Here is an 18,400-nt window from a genome sequence, read left to right on the forward strand (position 1 = left end):
TGGGTGAGACGGCACAGAGAGAGTGCGCAGTATACAACAGGAGCGAGTGCATCGCTCTGCGGTAGCACGTAGATGTCAAAAGATTGAAAATGTTATCACCTCAAAATAATTGCACCAATTTGAAGGGCGGGGTAATTGCTCTTATTGAAAATTAGAACCACCGTTTGAGGTTTACTGCAGTAAAAACTGCTTCAGATCTGAGCCCACAAAAGGAGCTCAGATCTGAAGCAGTTTTTTTTCAACACTTCTTATGTCCACCTTTATTTTTCATGCTGCTATTGTGCAAATTTCTGAAGAAATGTTCTGCCATTCTTCTGAGACTCTTTTTTTTCCTCCTGCTCGTCTTTGATGGAGAGGATGTGCTGCCTCACCTTTCCTTTTTCTGAAACACCCCAAAGGTTTTTTATTTGACTAAAGGCAGGTGAAATGCTTGGTCAAGTAATAGTTTTAGAAACTCTTGTGTGATTCTGGCAGAGCTCTGTGGATCCTTTTTATGCTGGAATATTCATCTTCTGCCAAGCTTTAGGAGACGGAAGTCATCTTGTCAGCCAGCATTCAGGCATTGTCTGTGCCGCCTATAAATGTTGTCTCCCTTTTGCACTCGTCCAGGTCCATATCATCACACTCCAACCTCTGCGCTATGTATTGGTCATGTTCACAAGAAACATACTGGAGCTGAAGCTGAAGCATTTAGCCTGCGCCCGGTGTTCGTTAGGCTTCTGTTCGTGCTCTTCAGCAAATTTGAGAGCAAGCTGTCACAAAAATTCCTACAGACAAGAATACCGCCGGCTCTGAATCGTCTGTTTTTAAGAGGTAGATGATGAAAGCAGTGCACTGTCAGTGGCATCACTGCAGACGGACAGCCATTGTGGTTGTATTTAGTGGTCCTTTACCTGCTTTTGTACATCCTTAATACTGCTGCAGCTGCGTTTTTAGTTTTACCAAGGACTTTCTTGGATCTTGGTGTAGATCAGAGGTGTCACACATAAGGCCTGAGGGCCAGAATAAGCTCAATAAAGACTCCAATCTGGCCCAGGGGACTACTTTGAAAAATGTGAAGGAGTCCAAAAATGGATGCACTACTCTGTTTTTACCACATTAAGATGTAGCAGAGATTAAATGTGTAGTTAAACGTCTTTACACTGCAGGAAAACAGAGTGTTCTGGTCCGGCCCACTTGATATCAAACTGGGCTGTGAAGGTAAAGCAAATATTTGATCATGTAGGACTTTCTTATTTATGGGGACAGACTGGAGTGGTAAATGGCAAGTACATAAAAGCAGCACTTGACATAAGGATATCTGATATCCTGAGGCAAAATTGGAAACCTGGCATGTTTTAAAAGTGATATGAGTGTATCCATGTATCTGTTTACATTCTGGATTATTTAAGCGACAGTTCCAGCTGGAAAATAATTTGCATAGTTTAGGTTTGGTGTTATTTGGCGAGGTGTAGGTGGGGCAGATTTTATTATGTTACATATGTTAATCACATACTCTGTAGCTTGGGAAACCTTGGATATTAGTATCATTATTTCATTATTTATTTATAATCATTAAATATATCTGCTGTATATTTTAGATTGAGACCAAATGCATATAAGATAACGACATTGTTTAACTCTAAAGACATTTTTATTAAATGTGAATTTTTAAAGCGATTGTATCTGTGTTTGGACATGGGTGATAGATGTATTTATTGTTGACCCTCTGCTTTGTTTGTGTATATTTTTTTACCTCAGCAGGGGGTCAAATGAGAATGAATAAGCTAAAGTATACACCGGTGTACTCTGACTTCAGGTCCTTTATTTATAATATAGTCTTTACTTGTTTTTGATTGCTTAAAAGTGCTACTGCACATGCGTGCATTCAATTCTGTTGTATACTGTGTACTACAGGCTGAGTTTTCCTTAGCAAAACCTTTACACAGATACTCCAGCATATACATTACACTGTCAGTCTATTTTACCAGTGCAAGAGTTGCAGACAAGCATCCAAACACTGAGTTTTTAATTGCTTATGAATGTATTGCACTGCTAGAATTAGACTTGGAAGAAAAATTTCCCAACTCCTGTCTCTCTCTCTCTTTTGGCTTCCAAGGAACTGAGTCCTGGGGCTCCGTCACTGCCCGTGTAGCACTTTGCAATGCAGTGTCCAATGCAATACAACATCTAGAGTTGACAGACCGGAGAATTATCCTTGTAATAGCCCGGTTTGTCACTATGCAATCATCACGGCCATTATACATGTTCAAACAAGTTAAATCACTGTCCAAGCGAGCAGCGCCAACAATTATTAGATCTTTATTTATGTTATGTGTCATCACATTCTGGAGCTGATCAAAAAGCTCGTTTTGTGATGACTTTAGTTTCATTTCTACTTCGGTTCACTCACTGATGCATAGAATTTTAGGCCCTCTAAAATGGACCTAGCTCAGTATTTTATATTATCGCATCTTTACATTATATGAAGTTTAATATAATCCTTAATAATTGTATACTGGGCCTTTGTACAATGTCTAAAGGAAGCCATTTAACTCTCTTCCTTCTTGGTTTATTGGCTGTGCCAAAAAAGTAGAAGTTGGACGAGGCTGCTGCACTCACAGCCAGAGCTGCGTGCTTGACATGCGATATCAGGGAAATCTGCTCGCAGTGACGTCCCACTAAGCCAGAAGCAGAAAAAAAACTATAAGGCTCCAAGTGTTTAGCTGTAGTGAAACCATAGCTTGAGGCATAACATATGAGCACTGAGAGGTGAAGTGAATAACACTAATTATCTCATCTTGGCCCTGTCAGTAGATGGGAGATATTAGGGAGAAGGTGAACATTTTGTCCTCAAAGTTGATGCAGGAAAAATGGGCACGTGTAAGGATTTGAGCTAGTTTGACATGAACCAAACTGTGATGGTTAGATGACGGAGTCAGAGCATCTTATGGGGTTTTCCCATTCTTCAGTGGTCAGGATCTATCAAAAAATGTCCAAGGAAGGAACCGTGGTGAACCAGCGACAGGGTCATGGGCAGAGTGAAGGCTGGCTGGTGATGTCTGGTCCAACAGACAAGCTGCTGTAGCTCAAATTGCTGTAAAGTTAATGCTGGTTCTGGTAGAAAGTTGTCAGAGCAACACAGTTTGTTGTGTATGGGGCTGCAGAGCTGCAGACCAGTAAAGGTCTTCGCCAACAATATTATGCAGCTGGTCATAAACAGAGATGGGCAGTAACATGTTACAAGTAATGTGTTACTGTAATCCGATTACTTTTTTCAAGTAACGAGTAAAGTAAGGGATTACTATAGCAAAAACGGTAATTAGATTACCGTTACTTTCCTGTAGTAACGCTGCATTACTGCGTTACTAAAACCGTGATTTTTTTGCGAGAATGTCTCATGACAGTGACGTAAGCGAGTGCGACGTTTGTGACAACAGCTGTGTGCAGATCAACAATGGATCATATATCGAGTGCGGGAGAGAGTATGAGCGTGCAGCGTTTAAAGCGTGGAAGTACTGACCTTACTTTGAGTTTGATTCTGTAAAAAGTGACAAAAACATTCGTGTCCATTGTGCGTGGGAAGTAGAGCAGGGCGATATGGCCAAAAATATTTATCACGATATATATTTGAAAATTTGCGATAACGATATAACTGACGATATAATTGATGCGAGACAAAATACAACTCCACAACATTAGTAGCGTAAAAAGACAACCTTCCATTTATTTTCACTTAAACAAGAAGCTGGTTTTTATGTACATTAAAGCTTTATAAAAATGTAACAGTGCAAATGCAAATTCCTTGCTGAAAGTTTAACCAAAAGGCATTTCCAGTAGAAATGGGCTGACATATCCTGAGCATAACCATGTATAATATCCACTGAAGTTAAAAAGAGGTGCTTTGCAACATTAAACTGCAGTGTGCAGTACGTATTTTTCGGACCATAAGGTGCACGGGATTATAAGGCACATTAAGCGAAACAAAGCAGTCAGATAAATCAAACTTTATTAAACTCATTCTTCTTGCTTCCTCCACTTCTGTACCATTGATTCATTAATGTTGAATTCTCTGGCAGCTGCTCTATTCCCATGTTGTTGCAGTATATTAATGACTAACCTCGTATTGTGGATGGATTATCTCAGTTGTTCTCCTGACTGAAGTTTGGTCCTTTTACAGCATCCTGCCATGCGATTGCATTTGTCTCTAACCATGAGGAACCTTAACGTTAACTTTTATAAGTGGAAAAGTGTTAGTGTTTGTCCTCCAGCTTCACTGTGTATGTTATGCTAACATAGCTGTGTTGCTAGCGATCACGTAGCACATAATTATATACCAGCTAGCCCAACTTCAGTAACCCTACAGACGTCACTGCTGTTTAGTTTCCTGTCTTCATTTATGTTGGAAGTGATAGCAGAGCTGTACGTTTGATTTTTTTCAGAAATCTCTCAGTCAGAACATGCAATATCATGTTTAGGTAACTAGCGAAACTAGCGAGCTAACTTCCGCTAGCTTCCTGCTAGCTTCTAACTCCGTTAAATGTAATACATTTTGTTTTCATGGATGCCTGGAAGTTAAACTTTATAGTTACACCTGGTAAAGCAGCAATGCTGATCGTTTTATTAAAGATGAAAGAATTTAGACAGTTTTTAACTCTAAGTGATGCTGCAGTGTTGTTTGACCTGAAGCATACGGAGTTTAGGACCCAGATTACTCCCAGATTTAAGAGCATCTTAGTCCGACAAATACGACAATAACGACGGCCGATTGCATGTTCTGCAAAAAAATGTGCTTTGTTGTGTATCTGACGGACAAACACCAAACCAGTTCCACATCACTGAAGTTGCACCATTTTTACAAACCAATTCTGGTTCATCTGTTTCACTCAACAATCGGCCATGTGCGTATGAAAACAAAGGCACTGCGCATGCGCGTTTTACTCATATTCTATCGCGATATTTCATTTTCCTATCGTTGCCTAACATTATACCGGTATTACCGTGAACGGTATAATATGGCCCAGCCCTAGTGGGAAGAAAACTTATTTTTACAGCGAAAAAAAACCCTTAACTTCCGAGCAAGCACCGAGTGCGCTACGACGTAATGGGAAACTCACAGAGAAACTCGCAGATTCTTCCACTGACCGCTGCAGCACACCTGCACCAGGGTAAACCTCAGCCTATGCCACTCAACATTTTCACTCAACATTTTTTTGCTGTATTTCACTTGCATCTATTTGGAAGACTGAGTGTAAACACAAAAAAATATTTTATTTTATGTGCTGGAATGTGCAGAAAATAGGTTTAAATGTTAAACAAATTTCTTCCAGTCAGAGAATGGTGCATATAATTTAATTTTTGTTTGATGCATAAAGTTAAAAGATTAAAACTAATAAAACAAGTTTTAAAAAGAGACTTTTCCATTTGATTACATTTTGTATGATGGATTATGCAGAAAAAGTAGAATTGGGCTGAAAGATCTATCACTTTATCACCTACTCAGGTATTAAATCGTGTTTTTAAAAAGTAACTAAGTAACTAATTACTTTTGAAAATAAGTAATCAGTAAAGTAACGGGATTACTTTTTTGGGGAAGTAATCGGTAATTAGTTACTGATTACTTTTTTCATGTAACTTGACCAACACTGGTCATAATGTTATGTGTGATCGGTGTACACTGTAAACTTTGGCCACGTTGAATATGAGCATCTGATATTATAACAGCATGTATATGGCAGAAAATGTAAATAATAGGTCCACATAAAGTGTCACGGTATGGCATGGCACACCGTGGAAGGAGTGGGGAAGGAGGACCCAGGCGCGGTGCTCTATGTATAGACAGTGTTTATTTACAATGGTGACAATCCAAACAACGTAACAATAAATCCCCGTGTTTTCCCAGACTCCCGTGTCGTGTCTCCCCGTGAATAGTCCGTGTTTCTGTGCTCTCCGCTCCCGTGTCAGCACCCCCCGGTGCTCGCTGCTCCCGTGTCTTCCACGCTCCTCCTGCGGGAAACAAAAGACGCAGCCGTCAGGACACATACAACGCGGGCATACACACACACTAACTCAGTAACAGGACGACTAACGTGGAGTCTCATGCAATGATCCCGCGTCAGTGGGAGCTCCAAGACTCTCCTAAGTAGCTCCCCCGACGAGTCCTTCCGCAGGGCCACACCCCTCAGGCCTGCAGGTGGCTGAGCTCCATCCTCCAAGCATCCCCGCAGACATAAACACACACACTCACATCTACAATCATGGAGGAGAGCAGCAGCAATACCAAAATACATATAATAATAATAATAATAATATAATACATAACTGCTCAGGGATCCTGGGTCGCCCAGTCCCAGGACCCTGACATAAAGTAAAGCCTAAATTAGATCAAAGATTGTAATCTTTTACTATATGTGGGTGAGTTACCGTAGCTGTAGTTAGTAAAAAAAAAAAGACTTTCCAGCAGTGTGCACCGCATGAAGGCTGAATGACAGTCAGTCAAGTGTTTCAAATTACAGATATGGTGCAGTTTCAGTGGGAGTGTGGAGCTCGTCTTACTGTGGCGCCAATTTTTCCGAGGGATCTCGCTTACTCTCTCGTTCTAGTATTATTATGTCTCAATTGTACTTTTAATTAGAGAATTATGAGACACAAATTAAGGTTCATGCCTTTTCAATTTCAGAACATTAACGTGGTCAATAAACTGCTCCCCACCTCCCAGCGGAGGATAGCGACGAGGCTTAGTGAGAAAAATGAGGTGCCAGCGCGTTTCATTTCAACCCAAGTTGTTTTCTTTCTAATTGCTTAGAAAAGAAAATGAAGTGGAAGCAGATAAGTAAATTAAGTGTTATTCAGGAAGGTTCAAAGCTCTGTGCTGTAGGAAAGCATCAAGCCAAGAGTCTCTTCAGCATGGCTGCATCACAGATGAGGGGATACATACCTTTCAACCTTTCCACGCTTCCTCCATTAGAGCATCACCAGAATATCACCTCTTCCTTTGCTGCTTTTTTCTTTCTAAGTGTTTCAGAGCAGCGCTGGGCACATCTATGTTTTAGCTAAGGCTGAGTGTGATTTGTATGCATGCAGTGCGGTTGCCCTCACTGTTTCCTGGCGAGAATAAGACATCCGTAGGGCAGCCATTCGACTCTGCCAAAATGGAGAGATCCACTAAGAGCCCATGTCAGCTGGGCTTGTTTGAATAGAGCTTTGTTCACCAGCCTCCCACACCTCCCTTTACTCCCTCACTGGGTCTGTCAGGTGCCTTTCTGTAAGGAAAACACATTTGGTCAGTTTATCTATGTCTTTCTCATGGAGTGTGCTAAGGTCGCAAAAGGTTCACAGGTCGTTAGCGTGACCTCAGTTCAATCAAGACATGATGTGAACTTCAGATCTTCTACTTACGCTTACATATTGCTGTGCATGAGCTGTATTTCCCACAAATCTCTTAGTTAATGTTCTGCCTGGTGCTTTCCACACTATTTCAACAGATTTATTTCTGTTGTTTTGATATTGAAGTAATACAAATGAAAAGATAAATTAGAGTAATGACTGATCAACACTAGTTCCATTGAAACATGCTGTGCACGCTTCCGGTGTGGTGTGAGGTTCCTGTGCCGGCGGGAAAGGAAAACCCTCGGGAATATGTTTACAGCTGAACAGATGTTTGCAGCAGAACCGTCCGTCACACTTAAGCAGTTACACAGAGCCATACCAAACACCTGCAAAGTATAACCACACGTTTTTATGTTAACACAGTCAAATGGTGCTCCTGAGAAACTTTTTAGTAATTTTTACACTAAAATAATTTTTCTAGCTAGTCTGGAAATTAAACTTTTGAGCTAACAGCAGCCAAAGGCGAAGCTCAGCTGTAACTGTTGGTTTTAATTAGCTATTGAATTGAGCACAGGAGGTCAGTTCATGGAAGTTACAAATTCTGATGGTCATTATCATTTATATTTATAAATATATATTTTTATACATATAGTATGTTTAATTTATCTTATAAGGAGCAAATAATATGATGTGATGATGTATTATTGTTTAATCAGCTAATCACATGGCAGCAGCTCAGTGCATTTAGGCATGCAGACATGGACAAGAAGACCTGCTGAAGTTTAAACTTAGCATCAGGATGGGGAAAAAAGTTGATTTGAGTGGTTTTGAACATGGTTGTTGTATTTTAGAGAAAAGTCAGAGGAGAGTCTGACTGCTTCAAGCTGATAGGAATGCAACAGAAATTCAAATAATTAATTATGACTAAGGTATGTACATCTCTGAATGCACAGGATATTGAACCTTAAAGTGCTGAACCTGGTATCTACAGCAGCAGAGGACTACTTCTGTTAGCTAAGAACAGGAAACCTGGGGCTACAGCTTGCATGGGCTCACCAGTATTAGACAATATAGGATTGGAAAAATGCTGCCTGGTCCGAGTCTTGATTTCTGTTGCAGGATTTGGATAACAGGGTCAGAATTTGATGTAAGTATATTGTAAACAATATGAAAGAATGGATCCATCCTGATCAATAGCTCAGGCTGCTGCTGGTCATGTAATGGTGTTGTAAATTTTTTGGCACACTTTGGGCCACTTAGTACCAACTAAATATCCTTTAAATAGGTTAGCTTACCTGAGTATTGTTGCAGACTATGTCCAACCCTTTATGACGACAGTGTACTCTTCTTCTGTTTGTCACAAACCCCAAATCATTTCAACGTGGTTTTAATTGTGTGATGCCATCATGTCATGGATCAAAATCTCTGAGGAATGTTTCCAACTTGGATTTTTAACTGGACTGGAAGGAATCTGAAGGAATCTGGTCTACATACTGACCAAAACCACAGCCTGAATTTCAGCACATAGAGCAAATACTGCAGGTGGTACAGATGGCTCATTGTGCGAATATATTATTTTATTCATTTCATCTGTAAACCATAAAAACCATGGACAGGCTCAGTCTTCTATTGGTAACTTCAGAAGAGTGTGTATGAGTACGCCTGTTTTTGAATCTGTACGGCTTTTTTTTTTTTATAAATTTATTGAACATTCACATAATTAGATCTGTTTACAGAGAGTTGAGGTTTACAAAATCACTTCCAGCAATCCTGCTTTTAAATTCTGTGGGCTCCCTGACTCATTGTTGAGACAATTAGCTCACTAGAATAAGCTATTTCTTCCAATGACATTAAGAGGGATTAACTGAAAGAAGTGAAGCCATCCACAGGAACAAAAATCGCTGTTGTAGTCACTCCCTCCTTTCTGTGCATTCAGACGTACTTAGGAAACTTAGGAAATTCACCTACCTCCTTTGCTCGAGCCTCCTTTAATGGCATCACATGAGCAGCGAAAGTGACGCAACAGCGTGGAAACCGCTTTTGCTGTTTTGCGTTTATAGCGCCAATCATCCCAGGGGGGCTGCTTCAACTACCTCTAACCCCCACCCCATCCCTCGACTCTCTCTCATTCCCACCAGTTACATCACTCATCTTTTCCTTTCTCACAATCAGATCAAGGCGTCTGAATGGAGCACTGTGAACACTTTTCCTGTGGTGTTCACTTGTGTAACAAGATTAAGCCATCTCCTTTCCTGCCAGACTTAATCAGGAGGACTTTGAGATTAATTGGAAGCCCGTGTCAAGTCAGTGCAGCTGTTTTTTCGAGACTAATGTGACTGTGTTCTTTCGTCCCCGCAGATCTTCACTGACATGCCCACACTGCCTGAAACAGAGCAACACCTTTGACCCTTTCCTCTGCATCTCATTACCGATTCCTCTTCGCCAGACCAGGTGAGCAGTGCTGTTATTTTCAAAAAAGACTTCTGTCTATTATCTGATATGGTTTTTCTAGTCAGAACGACGAGTAGAAACTCATTCACAATAATGATGTGGACCTCTGATCATTACACTGTTCAGGTATCTTACAATACGTGATCTATATAAATATTCATATGTTTTGATTGTTAATCTTGATAGTTTGATAGTTACTTCTTTTGAAGTCAAATTGTTATGTTCATTCTTCATCTCCATATTTTTCTTGCTCTGCCACAGTAGCTTTGCATGATTTGCAGTTTTGTGGAGCTCTGTAATTCTTCCTGTGTCTGAAACAAGCTAGCTTATCTCCATTCAAGCTAACTTTCTTCAGATTGGCTACACCTCACAGAAGCTTTGAACATCATATGTGCCAGGCTTCTATGCTCACAGGTGGATGATTGTTTCTGAGATAGTCATTTAAAGGATATTCACTCTAGAAAAGTTCTGATAATGGACTTATTAATAACTTATATTGTAAATAATTGTGCAGTTCTTCTTTTTGTATGGTTTAATGCCAACGCACCCGCCACCTCCATGTGAGCACTGTTAAAAAAAGTTTCTTTCCTCCCCATTATTTCTGACTGTTTTCACTAGTTTTGCATTGGACTAGGGTGCCTAATGTTGTCACTTCTGGACCCTACCGAGGTTTCAAAGGCAGTCCAACTCCTCCAGGTTGGCACATTAATAAGTGCCATTACCAGAAAGTTTGCTATGTTCCCCTGCACCGTCTCAAGCATAAAGAAGATTCCAGCTACTCTGGGAGAGCTGGACAGAGACATAGAAGGCCCTTAACCCAACAGCTGGATCGATATCTGCTCCTTTGTGAATAGGATGAGCACTGGCAGAGCCACAGAATGACCTCCAGCAGGACACTGATGTGGATGTCACTGACCAAATAATCTGAGAACTAACTGAATAAGGCAGAGGGTACACTAGGGACCAACATCCCCAAGGGGGCCTTGTGCTCACTGCCCAGCACCGTTTTGCCGAGCCAAATTTGCATTTGCCATAGAATACCAGAGATGGCGGATGCACTACTGGCACCCTGTGCTTTTCATAGATGAGAGCAGGTTCACCCTGAGCACATGTGACAGACATGAAAGGGTCTGGAGAAGCCGTGGAGAATGTTATGCTGTCTATAACACTGTTCAGCACGACCAGTTAGGTGGTGGGTCAGTGATGGTATATCCATGGAAGGACTCACAGACCGACTAAGCAACAGCACCCTGACTGCCATTAGTTATCAGGATGAAATTCTTGACACTACCCTGGTGCAGTGGGTCCAAGATTCCTCCTGGTGCATGAAAATGTTGAGATCTAATGATTTTTGAATGTGTTCCTCTTTTTTTTGAGCTGTGAATATTTTGTTATAAAATCACAGAAGACTTTGACTAATAGCAATATTGGTAATTTTATATAGATATTGCAAAACACTGCTATTTTTGTGACCACATTGAGAACCTGATATTGTGACATAGGGATTATTTTTGCATACATAGAGCTCATTATTTGAAACTTTGTGCATGTTTAATATGTGAATCCACTACTGTAACAGTACATACTGTATGTGACGGAAAATAAGGAAAAGCATGATAGGTGCTCTTGAAACTTCAGGCAATAAAACACCAAACAAATCGAGACACAATTAGAAAATAGGATGTACAACACCCAGCTTTGTTCATGCATTACATACAGTAGGAACACAGGTCATTGTGGAGCTGAAGGGCCTGGTATCAGAAAGGAAAAGCTAGTGGGAAACCTTCTCCGCATTAAAACAATGTGTTATTCAAATTTACATGAAAACAGCCACTTCTCCTCCACGTTAGATTAACGAGGCCCTGAGCCCGTTCAGGAAATCCTGACATTTTCAGGGAGGGGTAACCCATTCCTCCTTTTTTCAGCCAGTGCCTCTCTATTTATGCATCAGGCTTTTTTCCCCTTCTTATCAAAAACACATGTACATATCTACAGATAGGTGACCAAGACTTTCAAGTTAAGAGACTTTCACAACGTTTTTGCTGGCGTGGATTAAGATGGGTCGCTGCAAAAACAGAGTTGTGGGAGTGGTCTCTTACAGGATGAAATGATATGAATCATATACTTTGGCCATAATCACTCAGGTCAACCCAGGTGAACACAGATGTCTGAACCACCGTGTTAGATGGTGCTCTCTACCATCGTCATCAATAAACCAATGAGGGAATATCTTTTGGGTGAATGGTGCCTATCCCTCCAGTAAAGACTTTGGAGAACCAGTGCCAGGGAACACTAAAGCTGTTCTGGCAACACACAGTGATCCAGCACTTAACCCTTTATTTTATTTTATCACCTGTCTTTAGCAGTTGGATAAAAATCTGGCTCTTAAGCACTTACAACACACTCCAGGTGCTTGCTTTTGATCTTTACCGTAATGCTGATAGTTTTCTAAAAACAACATGGAATATTTTGTCTCCCACAACTTGCCTGTTCTCATGTCCTGTCCTGTGGAGGTGGACTGTTAGTAGTTTAGTGAAGCTCTTGCTTAGACAGCTGGTATGAGTTGTAATAAGGTAGGTGAGCTACAGAGCCTGGAGTGTTTCCCAGTATCCACAGGAAACAGCACAACGTGTTTCCAAACCCGAGAGCACAGTTAAGAATTTGGGGAAATAGGCTTGCTGCTGGTAAAACTATATGTGTGTTTGTGTGGGTGTGTGTGTTTGGTATAAAACGAGAGCTAGGAGCCAGTTAGCTTAGCTTAGCATTAAGACTTGGGTACAAGAAACGGCATTTTAAAATGTAAAATTAGCAATTCAGAGTTGTAAGGGTGTTACGTGGCAGACTTTTTCTAAGGCCATGTCCACACTAATTCGTTTTTGTTTGAAAACGCATCTTTTTCTCTTAGCTTTGGCCTTCCGTCCACACTGAGATGGTGTTTTTGGTCAAGGAGACCTGAGCTTTTTGAAAATGCTCTCCAAAGTGGATACATTTGAAAAATACGTTTTTGCATCGCAGTGTGGACTACGAAAAAACGGAGGTTTTCGAAAACGATGACGCATTTTAATCATATGATGCAGTCATGTGACCAATTAAACTAAGATGGCGGAGGGCATTACAGCAGTTTTTTTGTTTGCTCTCAATTGATTGAAATTTTGACAGCCCTATTGAAGATTAATATCAGTTTGTACATGCTCCAGGTAGCTTTTCTTCAAATTCTTTAATTCTCACTCGCTTTTGCAACTTTGTACACCACCTCATTGTCAGTCCATTTAAAAAACTCTGTGCTTTTCCTCAACATTTTGCAGCAATGTTTCAAAATCTGGAAAGTAAATAAATGGCAGACAGAAAGGTCAAATCGTCTTACATTTCATGCATGTGCAATACAGTGACGTAAGAATTGAACAACTGTTCGTAAATGATTGAAAATGATCTTGTGGACGCGGAGCGTTTTTAGACGAAAACACTGTTTTCAAATTTATCCGGATTAGTGTAGACATAGCCTTAGTCTGGAACATACTTTGCCTAATGGTGGCTAAAAGCAAACAAGCTATAAGGTGCTAATTTAATTTAAACTTTAATGATCCGTGAAAGCTGGATTTTGTTAAAGAGCCGGACTAGTTGTGTTCTTTCATGCTAGCTAAAGCCTAGAGGTGGGTGGATTGATCCAAATATCCAAACAGTATCAATTACAACGCTGGTATTGATATCGGGTTGATACTAGGGTGACAGGATCAATACTTTGTTCCTTTCCTCTAAGTTCAGTATATAGTCCACTGAATTCTGTTAAATGCATTATTTTGGGGGAAATAAAAAATGTACCTAAAATATGCACAATGAATAATGTCCGAGGCTTTTTGTCTGTTTTATTTATAGCCTTACACATCAGAAGTCGACCCAGGTCTCCAAAAATCCCACTTTCAAAATACACAAAAAGCTCAAAGCAGCGTTTTGTTGCTATCAATTATATGGAAAGTAAAAATCACAGAGATTTAGCGGTCATTAAAATGTGTTCAGAATGTGCAGATTGATGATAATTCATCTCATAAATCGTGACACACTGCTCTCCCCTACACAAGCTGCCTTTATAGGTTAAAAGTATCAGGATCTGTATTTGGTATCAGATTGATACCAAACTTCAAAAGCCAAGCATTAACCTGGCTACATAATAAAAGGACAGAAATGGGAGTTTTATCAATTTTTTCATTTCACCTTCAGCAAGAAGATGAATATATTTATATATATGCATTTCCCAAACTGCAGAATAAACTGGTTTAACATGAAGACGTGTGTCTGATGGACAGCGTTTGTTGAGACCTGAAAATGAACATCACATCCTGTGAGTGTAGATTTGTCACTAAACATTTGCCTTTTATTATCCATTCTTTTAAATAGTTCCTAAAAGTTCAGCCTACCTCTCTTCTAATTTAGGAAAATGTTTTTTAAGAGCTGATTTCTCGTGGTGCGCCAGGTTGAGAGTGCTGTGTTTCCAACCTGTCGTTTTTGGTGTGCAGTAAATAGGTTGAGAGAAAAAATACATCAGAAGGAATAAACAGAGGAGAAAACAGATGGATTATCTTTTAAAGAATTCATTATATATTTCCCTGTGTGAAGAAGTTCAGCACAATCACACCCAGATCATGTGTGTAAGCCATAAACACATACTGTTTGTCACCAAACCAACATTTGCTGGGCTTGACGATCCAAACCCATCCATTGGCGGTCGTGTCCTTGTTTGCTATTGTTTACACTATACATACGAGTAGATCTCATGAAACTTGGATTTTTTTCTTTAATATATCTAAACATAAACTCATCTGGTAAAAAATTATAAAATATAAAACATAATTTTAATGAAAAACTTGGAAAACTCAAAAGCACAGATTTCAGAATGGTGCCAGTGACTAGAACATCTTTGGGGAGTGACCTCTAAGGCCTGCAGGCAGAGAGTCACACATGAAACTGGTAAATTATCCTAAAACAGATCATTCAGCTATAATAAAAATCATCCACACATAGCAAAGTTTTATATTAATGTCTGTTTGTCCAGGACTTGCTGCCCATTGTCAGATTGTCAGATTTTAACAAACAGAATCAAAACATTTGACCACAGGTAACTTTTAGAGCTGCATCTACAATCACAAAGAGATTGCCCAAATCTGACATACCTGAAAGCGTGCTGGGGGGAAAATCCTTTGATATCCAAAAAGAACATCAGTTTAAAAACTAAAGCATTTTAACACCACAGAAGTCCACCAAGGAATTGCTTTGAAAGAAGAAATGTAGTTATGAAACTAGACTTGAATCCCCAGGAAATATTGAAAAATCAAGAAAACCATCAAATATCTAGAAACTAAATGAACTTAACATGTAAAAGTGGTGAAGATTTTCAGTCAGCTGATTTCAGAGGAGGCAGACAGTTATGCAACAGTTAGTAGTTATTTCTGCTAAAGAGGACGATACCATGCCAGCTGGTGTCTTTGAAGCCAGAACCTTCTTACTGTGGGGCAGCAGTGCTAACCACTGTGCCACCACGCTTGCTCAGCTCAATTCAGTCTTATCCATATAGTGCCAAATCACAACAGTCGCCCCGAGGCACTTTATACTGTAAGGTATAAAGTGGAGAGAAAACCCCAACAAACAGAAGACACCCCATGACCAAGCAGAACCAAAGAAGAAACCTCCATCACATTGAATATTATTTAAAGAAATTAAAACTGTTAGTGAAGAGCACATTTCAGTCCCCAGTACAGCAGTCATTAATAGCAATTAGGTTTTGTTCATACTGAAATGTCTTTAGCACAAATTAGTCTCCCTTTGACTGTGGCTTGTTTGAAGTCTCCTATTTCCTGTCCAAATCAGCAGAGCAGGAGTAAATGCACCAGCTCACTAGTTGCAAATAGATAAAAAAAAATCTTTTTTTTTACCTAACAAGAGCCAGAAAAGTCCTGTTGTTGAACTTGATGCTAGCACCAGTTATTGAGCAAGCTTCAAAGTGCTTCTAGTTTATACATCACTTAATTACTTATTGCCACAATATATTTGATATGCTTGGGAAACATAAAGCCAGCAGGACCCTTAGAGGTCTCAAACACATAAAGTTGGTGGTCCCAGAACTTAATGAAGTCCAGTTCAAAATAAATAATTCACACTAACTTGTGTGTTGTGACAGAAAAACTGCATCGGAATAATTCTGGAGGCAGACAAAGATGAAAATTATGCGCGACCATATACAGTTAGGTCCATAGGTTTTTGGACTATGACACATTTTTGAAATTTTGTCACTGGAGTGTCGACGTTCAGCTTTAATTTGAGGTGTTTAATAAAGGTATTGTGTTAACAGTTTAGGAATTACAGACATTTTCATATATAATCTCCTATTTTCAGAGGCTCAAAGTATCTGGGCAGTGGACTGACATGCAGATTGGTGAAGCTGTTATTTCACTGTACGCTAAGCAAATTGGAGATCTGCAGTACTGAAGTTGTATTTGGTATCACAATTATTGCACACATGGGCATCCTCAGGGTCTCCCCAGGATGCATAACATCCATTCTTTCAAATGATAATTTCCATGATGTTTTCTTATTTTATTTTACTGCTTATTAGATTCCGTTTTTAAATGTATTTATTTTTTAATTAATTTGAGTTAAAATCTTAGCATCTTTTGCGACACCACGAAACAAACGATAGTATAAAATGAAACAGACGTTTTTATATCGTCATCCGATATATATCGTTATATCGAACAACTCTACCAACTTGTGTTCATTTTAATTGTGTATACAGTTTTTTTTCTTTCTTACAATTTCTTTGGATGATTTTTCTGTTCCTTATCTGTATTGTGAATATTTTGCTGTATTTCTTTTGCTTTAATCTTTTTTGTGATTAGAGAAAAATCTGTCATCAGCCTTAAATTCTTAAACATAATTGCTCTTGCCCACAGGCCATAGACTCAAACAGGTCCCTGACAGAGTTTTTGTACCTCCTCAGTGAGCTGTTATTCAGAGAAGCCATTATGTCCCAGCACCGTATGTCAAAGCTGCCTCTGTAGAGGTCAGAGCCGAGTGCTCCCCGTTTTTAAAAATGCAATAGAGATTCCATTATTTCGCACACATAAAACTGAGTCCTAATGATCTATTATTAATGTTAAAATGTATTGATTTATTCATGAAAGTCTTCTTTTGTCCCTTCTTGGCTGTAGAGGAGGCTGCAGTAGAAATGGCACAGAAATCAAAATAGAAGCCACCCCATTGCCCGCTGTTCCTGATTGTGTGTCTTTGTCTGCGGCAGGCCCTTGTGTGTGGTTCTGGTGTTCAGCACCAAAGGACAGCGCTATCTCCGGGTCGGGCTGGCTGTGCCGCTGTTTGGCTCTGTGGCCTTCCTGAGGAGGTTGGTGGCTGACGAGGGGAAAATTTCTCCAGACCAGGTACAGTAAAGCAACTGTAACTGGTGTGATTGTACTTTTCTTACTCCGCCTTTGGCTTGAATTTCCTCTTGGCTACAACACATGAAGTAAATAATAGTAAAGTCATTTCCTTCACCACGTTCAAGGATGTACATCAAGGAACCAACTTGTGTTTGCATGTTGGTCTCCAGGTGATCCTGACAGAGGTTTACTCCATTGGTTTCCAACGCTCCTTCTTTGATGAAGACGACCTGACTAGCATAGCTGAAAACGATGTCATCTATGCCTTTCAGGCTCCCCCGCTCTACATCAGAGGCGGCTCTGCACGGATCTCAGGTATGACTGAAGCAAGTCAGTTTTTAATCTAGATTTAAACATATAACATGCTATTTTCAGTCACAACAAAGCACTCACACTGTCTTTGAGTATTAGAACTAATTTGTGGTACAGCATGGATATATTTATACACATTAATGTGCGAGTGCACACAAGTCTGTAAGCAAACAAGCTCATCTTATGAATTTACTTTGCTTAATGAAACCATTAGGGAATGCACCTTCCTGTAGGGGGTCCTCAGGGAGCACATTAACAGCTATATAACTTTACAAAGAGTGCAGTGAATTACATCCCCCGTGCAGGCCTCCCTTGTGCTATCAGATTTATGTCTTCATTTCATCTATTTCTCAGCTAGCGATGTAAAATGTGTTCTCAGAAGTCCTTTAGTGCACAGTATCCCCTTGTTTCTTTGATTTGTGTTGGAAACAAATAGGTTCTGCACTGTCGTCCACTCTTACAGGGCTGTAAGTTCCAGTCGTGTCAACGCTGAAGGAGTCCTTTTAGTGCTTTAATTTATGTCGGTCAGTGACCGTACAGAGCAGTGCTGCCTAAAACGAGGTCCACGTGACAGTCTGTCTGGTCTCCAGACTAAATCTCTTGGTTCTCACTGGCTGAGTCAACATCGACGTTCAGCACTTTTCTGCCCACATGAGACTGTCCCATCATTCACTGAGAAATGTTTGCCCCGTGAAAATAGACGTAAGATATTATTATGTTTTAAGGAAATTGCAAGATATGTGTTTGTTTGCTGCCTGACTTACACAATGTCTGCACAGGCTGTGAAGAGTATGAAGAGTGTGTTAGCAGAGCAGCTTAGGCCCTCCGTCTGTGCTTGCACAGGATGTAGTCAGGCACCTGTAGTGCCAGTAAACACACAGTCTCAGTAGAAGTCGCGTTGATTG

At 40.1% G+C, this 18,400-nt stretch overlaps 1 protein-coding gene across 1 annotated transcript in view; it reads left to right on the forward strand.

The window, feature by feature from the left end:
* Nucleotides 1–18,400, forward strand: part of usp43b (ubiquitin specific peptidase 43b) — an 87,605-nt gene that overhangs the window by 35,261 nt on the left and 33,944 nt on the right. The window contains exons 4-6 of the mRNA XM_086288442.1: nucleotides 9,667–9,759; nucleotides 17,048–17,183; nucleotides 17,354–17,498. Coding sequence (XP_086144568.1) covers nucleotides 9,667–9,759; nucleotides 17,048–17,183; nucleotides 17,354–17,498 — 374 coding nt within the window. The remainder of the gene's footprint in view (nucleotides 1–9,666; nucleotides 9,760–17,047; nucleotides 17,184–17,353; nucleotides 17,499–18,400) is intronic.

The sequence above is a fragment of the Aulonocara sp. 'chitande type north' Nkhata Bay genome, linkage group LG4 (assembly GCF_057382095.1).
Source record: "Aulonocara sp. 'chitande type north' Nkhata Bay isolate Kocher_YH1m ecotype deep benthic linkage group LG4, A_spYH_male_GT1.1, whole genome shotgun sequence".
Taxonomy (NCBI): Eukaryota; Metazoa; Chordata; class Actinopteri; order Cichliformes; family Cichlidae; genus Aulonocara; species Aulonocara sp. 'chitande type north' Nkhata Bay.